Source organism: Giraffa tippelskirchi, chromosome X, assembly GCF_054371585.1.
Source record: "Giraffa tippelskirchi isolate mGirTip1 chromosome X, T2T-mGirTip1v1.2.pri, whole genome shotgun sequence".
Taxonomy (NCBI): Eukaryota; Metazoa; Chordata; class Mammalia; order Artiodactyla; family Giraffidae; genus Giraffa; species Giraffa tippelskirchi.
Genome location: NC_137289.1, coordinates 153,213,134 through 153,226,020, shown reverse-complemented (window position 1 = coordinate 153,226,020; position 12,887 = coordinate 153,213,134). Strand labels below are relative to the sequence as shown.

Sequence of the window (12,887 nt, the reverse complement as noted above, 5' to 3'; positions counted from 1 at the left end):
GCAGTGCACACAGAAACATTTATAAGGCACACGCACACATGCGCACTCATGCATATATACTCATGCACACACATACACAGAGATTCACAATGCACATATATGCACACTCAGTGCCCACACATGTGCACGCATGCACACACACAGGAGGCTCCCCTCCCGAAGCGGCTCCCTGCCCTTCCAGCCGGACACCCCCAGGGGGTTCGGTCCCCTCCCGTCCCCTCCCCCAGCCGTCCCCCAGCCGCCCCACTGGTCACTGTCTTCTCCAGCTGACGCCCGCCCTCCTGTGGGAACTGCCTCGCCCATGGCCCTTCCCTGGCCGGCCGCGCTCCTGACTCTCATCTGCTGCTCGATGACCACGGACCACGGTAGGAAAAGCCGGAGGGAAAATGGCCCCGTGCGGTGTGCTGGGGTCCCTGGGGCTGTGCTGCTTTTCAGTCAAACGGCCGTCGCTGGGGTCACGGCCGAGCCGCTTGGCCGCCGGGCGACATAATCAGCCGCTTCCCGTGTAGCTCGCTTCTCAGCCGCCTTGGCGGGTATGTCTTGCAAAACTTGGACCTCAGAGCCAGGATGTTCATACTGATACGGTCACGAGGCTACAGCCAGAGCTGCTGTTGTAGCTGGGGCGCTGGGATCCATCTCTTACCTTTGATTTCCTGTCATCCTTTTCCTGGGTCGGGAGACGTCTGTGGGAAAATGAAGGTGACGGGCTGAACTCTGTCCTCAGCAAATTCATGCACTCAAGTCGTAACCAACAGAATCCCAGAATGGGAGTTGTTTGGAAATAGTCTTTACGCATGCTCCTTTTAAATATAATATATATATGTATATGTTTGGCTGTTTTGGGTCTTCGTTTCAGCACGCGGGCTTTTCTCTAATTTCGGCGAGCGGGGGGACGTCTCTCTAGTTGCGGGGTGCACGCTTCTCGTTGCAGTGGCTTCTCTTCTTGTGGAACATGGGCTCTAGGGTGGGGCTTAAAGGACGGAATTTGGGACTTCCCTGGCGGTCCAGTGGTTAAGACTGCCTTCTGATGCAGAGGATGCAGGTTCGATCCCCAGTCAGGGAGCTGAGATCGTACATGCCTTCATGGCCAAAAATCCAAAACACAAAACGGAAGCAATATTGTAACAAATTCAATAAAGACTTAAAAACTGGTCCACACGAAAAATGAAAAAAAAAAATGATGCTGTGGGGGCAACCCCATCCTGTTCTTCTGATGTTCCTCCTGGAGATTTAAGGGAGTAGGGGGCAGACCAGGGTCTCAGGTTCCCAGGATCGTCACTGACGATGGTGGATAGTGAACGCTTCACGAAACCATCGTGAGACTCCTCAGGGGTAACAATCGATCAAGACGTGAGAATGGGTGATGGAGATTGTCACACCGCGTGCCCATCTCTGACAGTCTGGCTGATTTTGGATGGCGGTTGTGGCTGGTGGAGAACATTCAGAGTGGGGGTGAGGGGAGCCAGGCAGCTGCTGCAGGAGACGTCCTCCCCGGAGACGCCCCTGCCCTCAACCGCCCCAGGCACAGAGATTGTACATTGCTTTGGCACCCAGCAGTAAGCGCACCCAGCTCCAGCTGCAAACCCGGGGATGCTGGTGGGTTTCAAGGAGGCACGGTGCCCACCAGGCAGGCGTGTGCCCTGGCGGGGGTCTGCAGCAGAAGCCCATCCCATGCGGACTTCTCTGGCTGACCCGCGGACCCCGCACTGGCGCCGAGGGTCGATGTCCACCTCGGGCTCCTGTCCGACGCCCACTGCATGCGGACAGGGATCAGGCTTTGGGTGACAGACGGGAGCAGAGCCGGGCCAGGTGCTCACCACGGACGCTCTGTGATTGCATCAGACAGGGTGACCTGCCTGCGGTGACAGCCACAACATTGCATAACTGCGAGAGGTCTGTTCCTTCCTCAAATGGTAGTGGAATGGAGAGGGTGTGTGCAGCTGTGTATATGTGTGTGTATGTGTCTCTCTGCGTGTATGTATGTATATGTATGTCCGTGTACATAAGTGTGTATATACATACACACCCACCCCATACATGTATGTGTATGTTGTGTGTATGTATGTGTATGCGTGTGTATGGATGTGTACACGTGTGTATGTGTATATCTGTGTATATGTGTCTGCATGTGTGTATATACATATACACTTACCCCCATACATTTCATGTGTATGTTTTGTGTATACGTGTGTGTACGTGTATGTGCATGTGTGTATGGATGTGTGTGTGTGTGCGTGTATATGTGTCTGTATGTGTATACATGTGTGTCTGTATACACATATACACCCACCCCATACATGTATGTGTATGTTGTGTGTATATGTGTGCATGCATGCATGTATGAATGTATGTGTTTAGGTATTCCTGTGTGTATTGTATGTGTGTATGTATGTGTATGGCTGTATGTGTGTGCATATGTGTATGAGTGTGTTTGTATGTGTCCATCAGAAGGAAAGTTATGACCAACCTAGACAGCATATTAAAAAGCAGAGACATTACTTTGTCAACAAAAGTCCATCTAGTCAAGGCTATGATTTTTCCAGTAGTCATGTATGGATATGAGAGTTGGACTATAAAGAAAGCTGAGCACAGAAGAATTGATGCTTTTGAACTGTGGTGTTGGAGAAGACTCTTGAGAGTCCATTGGACTGCAAGGAGATCCAACCAGTCCATCCTAAAGGAGATCAGTCCTGGGTGTTCATTGGAAGGACTGATGCTGAAGCTGAAACTCCAATCCTTTGGCCTCCTGAAGCGAAGAGTTGACTCATTGGAAAAGACCCTGATGCTGGGAAAGATCGAAGGTTGGAGGAGAAGGGGAGGACAGAGGGTGAGATGGTTGGATGGCATCACCGACTCGATGGACATGGGTTTGGGTGGACTCAGGGAGTTGGTGATGGACAGCGAGGCCTGGCGTGCTGTGGTTCATGGGGTCGCAAAGAGTTGGGCACGACTGAGCGACTGAACTGAATTGAACTGAACTGATTTATGTGTGTGTGTGTGTTCATGTGTGTCTGGGTGTGTATGTGTATATGTACATGTGTATGTGTATATGCGTGCATAATTGTATGTGTGTATATATGTATGTGTGTATATGTGTGTTGGGGGCGTACGTATCAGTCTCCCTGTGGGCTACTGGCTAACGCAGCTTTGGGTTGCCTTAACAAAATACCATAGTCTGGGGGGTTAAGTGACAGATTTATTTATCACAGCCCTTGGGACCAGACGTCTGAGGTTAAGGGGTCCCAGGGCTGAGCTCCGTCCAGAGGCTCCAGCGGAGGGTCCTTCCCGCCTCTTCCAGCTTCTGGGGGCTCCAGGCGTCCTTCCCTGGGCTGGTGGCCGCCTCCCTCGCGTCTCTTCACGTGGCGTCTCCTCTGTGTCCGTGTCTCTTCTCTTCTGTCTCTTACAAGGACCAGTCATGGGGTTTAGGGCCACCCCCATCCAGGAGGACCCTGTCTCAGGCCCTTCACTCCATCACACCTGCAAAGAACCCTGTTTCCATGGAAGGTCCGATTCTCAGGCCCTGCGAGTTAGGCCTTCAGTATGGTTTGTTGGGGAGGGTGGAGAGAGAGTGGGGTTCATTCCAGCCCCCCCGGCTCCATCGTCTCCTCGGAGGAGTATGTAGAGGCCTCACACGGCGGTTTTTCAGGGGCGGCAACCACAAGGACCACAGGTTGCCTCTGTCCATCTCTCTGTGTCGACATCAGTCCTGTGGCCGCAGCTGGTGACCAGAGGGGCTGGGAGATGCGGGAGCTCTAGAAGGGAAGGGGGCTTCCTTCACGTCTCGGGATGCTGCCTCCCATGTCCTGCCTCTTGTCTGCCCCCACTGTCCTGGGGCCGAGCCTGCCGCCCCCTCTGGGATCACATCAGGACCGGGGTTATGGAGGGGTCAATGACCACAGGCAGGAAGTGACCTCCTCTCTAGGAGGCAGTGAAAGAAGCAGGCTGCAAGCTGCAACATTGTAACATGACCCACCCTTCAAGCCTTCCCTAAAAATACAACCTTGGTGGAACTGCATTAGAGGGGCTGTGGGTACAGGAGACGGTGGAAGAGAAGCAAGCAGGAGACCACACACATGTTCTTGTTGAGTCATATGGAGAAGTGGTTAGTCTTTCACCACCGAGTCTTAATTAGCGCATGGATTTTTCATAGCTTAATCAGGGGAAGGATGTTTTCTTCCATTTCTAGTTTGCTGAGAGCTTTTAATCCTCAGGGGTGTTAAAATGCTGTCAAAATATTCAGAAAAGAAAAACAAAAGTTGGGACTTCCCTGGGGGCCCACTGCTTAAGACTCCCTGTTTTCAGTGTATGAGACACGGGTTCGATCCCTGCTCTGGGTCCGAACATCCCGCATGCCTTGTGGCATGGCCAGAAGAGAAAAAATAAATGAAAAAACTGTCAAAATAGTTTCTGCTTCTGTTGAGGAGATTGTCAGTTTTCTGTTTAAAAAGGTGAATTATAGTGATGGTTAAAATAACCTTGCATTCTTAGAGTAAATGTCTTGGGTCAAGAGGTATTACCAGGTTTATATATTGCCCTATTTTATGTACTCGCATTTTGTAAAGGAATTTTGTATCTATGTGATAGGCATATTGGTCTAGTTTCAGTTCAGTTCAGCTGCTCAGTCGTGTCTGACTCTTTGCGACCCCATGGACTGCAGCACGCAAGGCCTCCCCGTCCATCACCAACTCCCGGAGTTTGCTCAAACTCATGACCATTAAGTTGGTGATGCCATCCAACCATCTCATCCTCTGTCATCCCCTTCTCCTCCTGCCTTCAATCTTTCCCAGCATTCCAATGAACACCCAGGGCTGATCTTTAGGATGGACTGGTTGGATCTCCTTGAAGTCCAAGGGACTCTCAAGAGTCTCCTCTAACACCACAGTTCAAAAGCATCAATTCTTCTGCGTTCAGCTTTCTTCATAGCCCAACTCTCACATCCATACATGACTACTGGAAAAAACCATAGCTTTGACTAGAGGGTCTCTAGTTTACTTTTATTATTATTATTCACTTATTATTATTATTTATTTTGGGCCTCCCTGGTGGCTCAGACAGTAAAGAATTCCCCTGAAATGCGGGAGAACCAGGTTCTATCCCTGGGTAGGGAAGATCCCCTGGAGAAGGGACTAGCTACCCACTCCAGTACTCTTGCCTGGAGAATCCCGTGGACAGAGGAGCCTGGCGGGCTGCAGTCCATGGGGTCAAAAAGAGTCAGACCCGACTGAGCGACTGAACTGAACTGAACAGCTGTTTTAACAGACTTGTCTCTTACTTTCATCATCTGCCATTTATGGCGTGACTTCTTTCTCTAGTGTTTATTTGGGTCTTAGTTGTGGCTAAGTTTCTCTATAGTTTCTCTATCGTTTCTCTAAGTTTCTCTATGCTTGTGGCATGTGGGCTCAGTTGCCCCTAAGTGTGTGAGATCTTAGTTCCCTGACCAGGGATAGAACTCACGTCCCCTGCACTAGAAGGTGGATTCTTAACCACTGGCCCACCAGGGAGGTCCCAACGGGATGATTCTAAGCCCTGATACTTCTGGTCACGGCCAACATATCCCTGCTTCTCCGTGCGTCTAGTAACATTTTATCAGGTGCCATCCTGTAAACCCATCTTGTAGAGGCTGGGTTGGTGAAGGTCTGCTTTGCTTGCCCTCTTTAAAGACGGTTGGGCTTCCCAGGTGGCACAGCAGGAAAGAATCCACCTGCCAAAGCAGGAGATGTAAGAGACATGGGTCCCATCCCTGGGTGGGGAAGATCCCCTGGAGGAGGGCATGGCAGCCCACTCCAGTATCCTCGCCTGGAGAATCCCACGGACAGAGGAGCCTGGCGGGCTGCAGTCCACGGGGTCGCAAAGAGTCGGACACGACTGAAGAGACTTAGTACGCACACATGCCGTGTTGCTTTTGGCCGTAGAGCAAAGTGAATCAGCTGTACGAACACAACTTTCTTCGACGTGTGTGGCTGAGAAAGGTGCATTTCCTAACAACAAGGATGGGAGAGGTGACCTGCTTTCCTGGCATTTCCCCCATCCCCACCCCACCATAGCCTCCTTGTGGGTGAGAAGGTGGGATCACTAAGATGCTACAAATTCCTGACTTTGAATTTGTACAAATTTGTGGTTGCTCCTGACAACCGCGTCTCCGCCTAGAACTCAGCTTCCCAAAGGCTGACTCCACAGAGACAGTTTAAGCGTTGTGTGTCTCTCTCTGACTCTGTAGCCATCTCCGATCCAGACCCACCGATTAAGAACTTAAGGATAGATCCAGAAAGAAAAAGATTGGTCTGGGACCAGCACGGAAATGTTTCCGAAATCGAGTGCTACGTCAACTCGAAGCTTTTAGCAGAGGTAAGCCGTCTTCCCTGTACTTAGCATCACAGAGACATGGGTTCCACCCGTGGGCTCAGGGGTCATTCACGGGCACCACGGCTCAAGACATCCACAATGGTAGCTACTGGTCAGGACTGGTGTCAAAGGGGCTGAGATATTGCAGCTGGACAGACAGGCCCAGTTGAAAGTGTTGCTGTTCAGTCGCTCAGTCGTGTCCGACTCTTTGAGACCCCGTGGACTGCAGCACGCCAGGCTTCCCTGTCCATCACCAACTCCCGGGGCTTGCTCAACCTAATGTCCATCGTGTCGGTTATGCCATCCAGCCATCTCATCCTCTGTCGTCCCCTTCTCCTCCCGCCTTCAATCTTTCCCAGCATCAGGGTCTTTTCCAAGGAGTCAGCTCTTGGCATCAGGTGGCCAAAGGACTGGAGTTTCAGCTTCAGCCTCAGCCCTTCCAGTGAAAGTTCAGGGTTGATTTCCTTAGGATGGACTGGTTGGATCTCCAGATGACTTGATTTTATTGTGAATAGATTGCTCCATCTCTCTCAGGCAAAAGGGAGGCTCTATTGCAGTCTTGGCGACTTGTCATGCGAAGTCAGAAACTACACCGTGAAGGTGGTGAAAGGTCAGCCGTTCTCTGCTTGGATTCTGTATCCAAAGCAAGGTGAGGGGCAGACGCTCTCTTGGGGTTTCCTTTGCTTTTGATCACCCGTTAGCGTTCTGAGTACCGAGATAATGATTTTTAGCTTGGATGCATGGGTCTGCAGTGACGTAGCTTTGTGGGGGAAAGGCCATTTCTTGAGAGTCCTGTGGACAGCAAAGAGATCCAACCAGTCCATCCTAAAGGAAATCAGTCCCAAATGTTCACCGGAAGGACTGATGCTGGAGCTGAAACGCGAATCCTTGGGCCACCTGATGGGAAGAACTGACTCATTGGAAAAGACCCTGATGCTGGGCAAGATTGAGGGCAGGAGGAGAAGGGAACGACAGGGGATGAGATGGCTGGATGGCATCATCGACTCGATGGACATGAGTTTGAGTAAGCTCCAGGAGTTGGTGATGGACAGGGAAGCCTGGAGTGCTGCAGTCCATAGGGTCACAAAGAGTCGGACACCACTGAGTGACTGAACTGCGCTGAACTGATGTTCAAATTCGTGTCCGTTGAGTCCTTGAGGATTGACTGGTTAGCTCTCCTGGCCGTCCAAGTTCATGTCTGCTGTACGGCAAAGTGACTCCGTGGTATATACGTATATTGCATGAGGGTTTTCCCCAGAAGAGTGGGTGCATTTCCCTGTGGTCTACACAGTCGGACCCTGGTGTGTATCGAGGAGCTCACTTTCCCCACCCCTCCCTCTTCTTTCCGAACCCCAAGGCAACCCCCGGGCGGCCGCAGACAACCTGACATGCCGCGTGCACGACGTGGATCAGCTCAGCTGCAGCTGGGCGGTGGGCGAGGAGGCCCCGGCGAACGTGCAATACTATTTCTACCTGAAGGAGACCCTGTAGGTGTGAACTTGCGCACCGCCGCGCCCGGTCCTCAAGCCCCGCCCCCTAAACCCCCAGGGCCGCAGGGGGCGGGGCTGCGGGGCGGGGCTGCGGGGCGGGGCTGCGGGGCGGGGCTTCGGGGTCCCCTCTGACCCCGCCCCACGCGCCCGCCGCCCCTCCAGGGAGACACGGCCGTGTCCCAAGTACATGCAGAACCAGCAGGGCGTAAACGTCCAGTGCCATTTTGACAACATCTCCGTTCAGCCTCTAAGCCAGCCTCAGTCCCGTTTCCTGGTGAATGGTACCAGCGGTAGTTCCAAAATCCCCTGCCGCGAAACGATTCACAGATTACAAGAAATTGGTAAGAAAAGGTGAAAACCTCCTTCACGTCCCCCCTCCCCCTTGCCTTTGCGATGCTGGCATCTTGTGGCGGAGGGTGCGGCGGGGTACCCCCCACCCTTGGAACCAAAGGGTAACCTAAGGGTAACACCTCGGGTCTTTGCTTACAAGACCCTTGTAACCAAACGCCTCAAGCCGGGGGTTGTGTGATACTGGCTCAGTCGTGTCCGACTCTTTGCGGCCCCGTGGACTGCAGCACGCCAGGCCTCCCTGTCCATCTCAAACTCCCGGAGCTGGCTCAAACTCATGTCCATCGAGTCGGTGATGCCATCCAACCATCTCATCCTCTGTCGTCCCCTTCTCCTCCCGCCTTCAATCTTTCCCAGCATCAGGGTCTTTTCCAATGAGTCAGTTCTTTGCATCAGGTGGCCAAAGGATTAGAGTTTCAGCCTCAGCATCAGTCCTCCCAATGAGTACTCAGGACTGATTTCCACGGGCTCTAGGGCGCTCGGATTTCAGTCGTTGCAGCTCACGGGCTTGGTGGTTGTGGCTCCCCGGCTCCAGAGCACAGTCTTAACAGTTGTGGCCCACGGGCGTAGCTGCTCCAGGGCATGTGGGATCTTCCCGGACCAGGGATTGAACTCCTGTCCTCTGCATTGGCAGGTGGATTCGTATCCACTGGATGGATCCACAGAGAAGTCCTAGGAGGCCTGTTTTGAAAGTATCTTTGGGAAACAATCTTTTTGTTTGTTTGTTTGCTTTTCATGTGCTTTACTCATAGAAGTGTTTTTGTTTTTCCTCCCCTAGAAATCTTAGCTGCCCCAAACATCACAAAAAAGTGGTGTAGCCAAAACTACTCATTCATGGAGTGGGAAGTAAGGAGTCTCTTTACTGATGACATCAAGTATGAACTTGAGATCCAGAAGGTAAGCACGCTGCCTCCCGCGTGGGCGTCTCTTGTGGTCTGACGCCCCGGACTCTGGAGTTTGGGGGGGAGTCAAAGCGTCCGAAGAAAAGAGGAACCATAAGAAAACAGTGGTAGCGAAACCCAAAGCCTTTGGTTGTTTGGGACTCCCCCGGCTGTCTGTCGGTTAAGACACCCCCTTCCAGTGCAGCGGGTGTGGGTTCAATCCCTGGCTGAGGACCTAAGATGCCATGTGCCTCGTGGCCAAAAAAATAAACAAAATAAAAAACAGAACATAAGAGAGAAGCAAAATTGGAACAGATTCAATAAGGAATTTAAGAATGGTCCACGCCAAGGAAAAAGATAAAAATTAAGACAACAACAACAAAACAAGCGTTTGGGTGTTTGAAAGACAACGGTGACCTTGGAAAAGAAGTCAGCACGTGCGAGAAAGTCTTCTGTCATGTTTGGGGTGGAGGAGACATGCTCGGCTGTCGTCCTTCAGGACACAAATGACGTGATAGGAAGAGAAAGACAAGGCTGAAACAGACAGTGGGGAAACCCTCTGATCGCACATCACGTGCACGCCTCTACGCTAATTCCCTTCAGGCGTGTCCGACTCTTTGTGACCCCGAGGACTGCAGCCCGCCAGGCTCCTCTGTCCCTGGGATTCTCCAGGCAATAACACCAGAGAGGGTTGCCATGCCCTCCTCCAGGGGATCTTCCCCACCCAGGATCGAACCCCAGTCTCTTATAGTCCCTGCACTGGCAGGTGTGTTCTTTACCACTGAGCCACCTGTCCGCATGTTACAGAGCTTGCAATTCCCGTGCGAGAAATGAAATCATTAGGCCTCCCAGAATATGGTTCCCAAGCGTTTACAGAACCTACGTATATAATGGTTCCCAAGTTCGACACCACTTGTGGGACAGGTTGACCGAAATATAGCCACAGAGTGGAATCCTATCCACCAGGAACTGGAGGGTCCTATTTGACAATAGCCTGGACGTGGAAGCCACCTAGATGTCCACTGACAGCGGAATGGATAAAGATGTGGTACACATACAGACAATGGAATATTACTCAGCCATGAAAAGGAATGCATTTGAGTCAGTTCTAGAGGTGTGTGAACCTAGGGCCTGTTATACAGAGCGAAGTAAGTCAGAAAGAGAAAAACAAGTATTGTATATTAACGCCTGCACAGGGAAGGAGTTTGTCTCAGATGGTACAGGATCTGCCTGCAACGCAGGAGACCTGGGTTTGATCCCTGGGTTGGAAGATCCCCTGGAGAAGAGCGTGGCAACCCACTCCAGTATTCTTGCCTGGAGAATCCCATGGACAGAGGAGCCTTTGCAGGCTACAGTCCATGGGGTCGCAGAGTTGGACATGATCGTGTACACACACACAGACACAGTTCGTGTATATAAATGTCAAACTCCTCATTTGTCCTTCCCTAGGTACTTTTTCATCCATTGATACATTATACTCAGTTACCTCTATTTACTATTTTCATGGGCTTCCCTGGTGGCTCAGACGGTAAAGAACCCGCCTGCAATGAGGGAGACTCAGGTTCGATCCCTGGGTGGGGAAGACCCCCTGGAGAAGGGAAAGGCTAGCCACTCCAGCATTCTTGCCTGGAGCGTCCTATATGTATGACAACTACGATTTCTGTTCAGTGACTGATTAGTGTCGGCTTTTCTGTGACCGTGAAACCGCTCGGACGAAGGAGAGCCTTTCTCGGGTGTGGATCAGGCTCCCACGCCCTGGTGTTCTCTTACAGGGCTCGGACCTCGCCTACAAAGAGGAGGTGGGTATCCACCCCCCGCCCTCCGCAATCTGCCTTCCCAAGCGCAGGCTCCTTATTTCTATCGGTGCCCAGACCCTCTGAGACGAAGCTCCCCGGTGCTTGGCCTGGGCGTTATCACCTACGTACCCCCTCTTCGCGGCTACATCCCTCGGGACTCGGTGACAGCATCATCGCGCCCAATTAACTGCATTCAACCTGCAGAGGCAGCCCTTTCCACCCGTAGTCATGAGTGCTGGTCCAGGACCCCGTCTCCTTGGCCTCTGTCTCTCCCTCCCGTCTCCACCTCCATCTCCACGTGGCTTCTCCTCTGTGTCCCTGTCGTGGGGTGTAGGGCCAGCCCCATCCAGGAGGAACCTCATCTCAGACCCTTCACCCCATCACCCCTGCAGAGACCCTGTTCCGTAATAAAGGCGTCTTCTGAGACTCCGAGCATTAGGACCCCACACACGTGAATCTGGGGAGGCCCCGCGGCACCCCTTGCCAAGCCCCTGTCCTGGAGCCCCAGGTCTGCAGGGGTCTCCCCCTGTCTGCTTGCTTTTCAACTGCAGACGGAGCGCACGACCTTGAAGCTGAGGAACCCGGGACCCTACACAGTGAAGGTCAAGGCCATGGACTCCCTGTTCTTCAGGAGCAGACCGCCGGGCCAGTGGAGTGCCCCGCAGCACCTCGGTGAGGGGGAGGCCCCTCGAGTCTCCCCAGGGGGGGTGGCGGGTGTGTGTGTGTGTGTTGGGGGTGGGGGTCACGGAGGCATGGATCCCTGGCGGCCAGCAGCCTGCCGGACACGCTGACCATCACTGCTGCTTGAAGCGCCTGCTCCAGGGAGAGGGGACCATCCACCCGCCTCGACCCGGTCCCCCAGAGAGGGCTCCGGGGACCACGGCCGACTCGCGGAGGACAGGAGACAGGAGATGGGCCCGGGGAACCACCCCTGCCCCTCCCGACCCCACTCACCACAGCCCAGCCCATCATACGGGAGGTGTGGGCTGCTAGCGGGGTCTGTGTCTCCCACCCAGAGTCACCCTGGGGATGGGCTGGTATCGAGGTCTGCATCTCCCACCCAAAGCCGAGAGGGGGATGGGCTGGTATCGAGGTCTGCATCTCCCACCCAAAGCCGAGTGGGGGATGGGCTGGTATCGGGGTCTGTGTCTTCCACCCAAAGTCGCCCTGGGGACGGGTTTTCCTATCCAGTTAGAAGGCTTTTCCCAGGTATGGGCTTCTGGGGGTCCCTGAGCTCTGCTCCAAAGCCCCACCTCCTCTCAGGCCCCAAGCCACATCCCATTCCTGATCTGACCCAGCAGGAAACGTGGGGCGCCAGGCTGAGGCCGTGGGTGTGAGTGTCCTGGCCGGGAGGGGGGGGCAGTGGTGGGCGGCTGTAACAAATGAGCACAGACCGGGGCTTAAGCAACAGACACCCACCCTCCCGGAGTCCTGGAGACCAGACGTCTGAGGTCAAGGGGTACCAGGGCTGAGCTCCATCCAGAGGGCCCAGGGGAGGGTCCTTCCCGCCTCTTCCAGCTTCTGGGGGCTCCAGGCATCCATCCCTGGGCTGGTGACCACTTCCCTCCCATCCTTTGTGGACTCTGCCCAAGTTGTTCCACGGAGATACGCAAGGTGCACTTGGAGACGGCCATCGCCGAAACTCTCAGAAGATAAACTTTTTGATGCATTAAAAAAAAAAAAATCCAAAGGGATGTGAAAAGTCCATGATGACCATATATTAAATTCAAAGGCTGACACAGGGGCGCACCCAGGACACCACAGGGAAGGAGGTGGTGATGGTTCACCTGGAAACAGACCAGCCCTGGCGCTACCCCTCTGCATGTGGGATCCCAGTGGCGTGTGCTGTGAAAGGGTCAGCTGCTCAGTCGTGTCCGACTCTTGGCGACCCCATGGGCCGTAGCCCGCCAGGCTCCTCTGTCCATGGGATTCTCCAGGCCAGAATACTGGAGTGGGTTACCATTCCTTTCTCCAGGGGAATCTTCCCGACCCAGGGATCGAACTCGGACCTCCCGCATTGCAGGCACAGT

At 53.4% G+C, this 12,887-nt stretch overlaps 1 protein-coding gene across 1 annotated transcript; it reads left to right on the top strand.

Moving 5' to 3' along the window:
• Positions 1 to 272: 272 nt before the first annotated feature.
• Positions 273 to 12,551, top strand: LOC145537225 (interleukin-3 receptor subunit alpha-like). Its single transcript, XM_081568105.1, has 8 exons — positions 273 to 365; positions 6,218 to 6,345; positions 6,877 to 6,991; positions 7,700 to 7,829; positions 7,995 to 8,173; positions 8,959 to 9,077; positions 10,834 to 10,860; positions 11,409 to 12,551. Exons 1-8 carry the CDS (start codon positions 302 to 304, stop codon positions 11,646 to 11,648), a joined length of 1,002 nt encoding a protein of 333 aa, XP_081424231.1. The 5' UTR covers positions 273 to 301; the 3' UTR covers positions 11,649 to 12,551.
• The last annotated feature ends 336 nt before the right edge of the window (positions 12,552 to 12,887 follow it).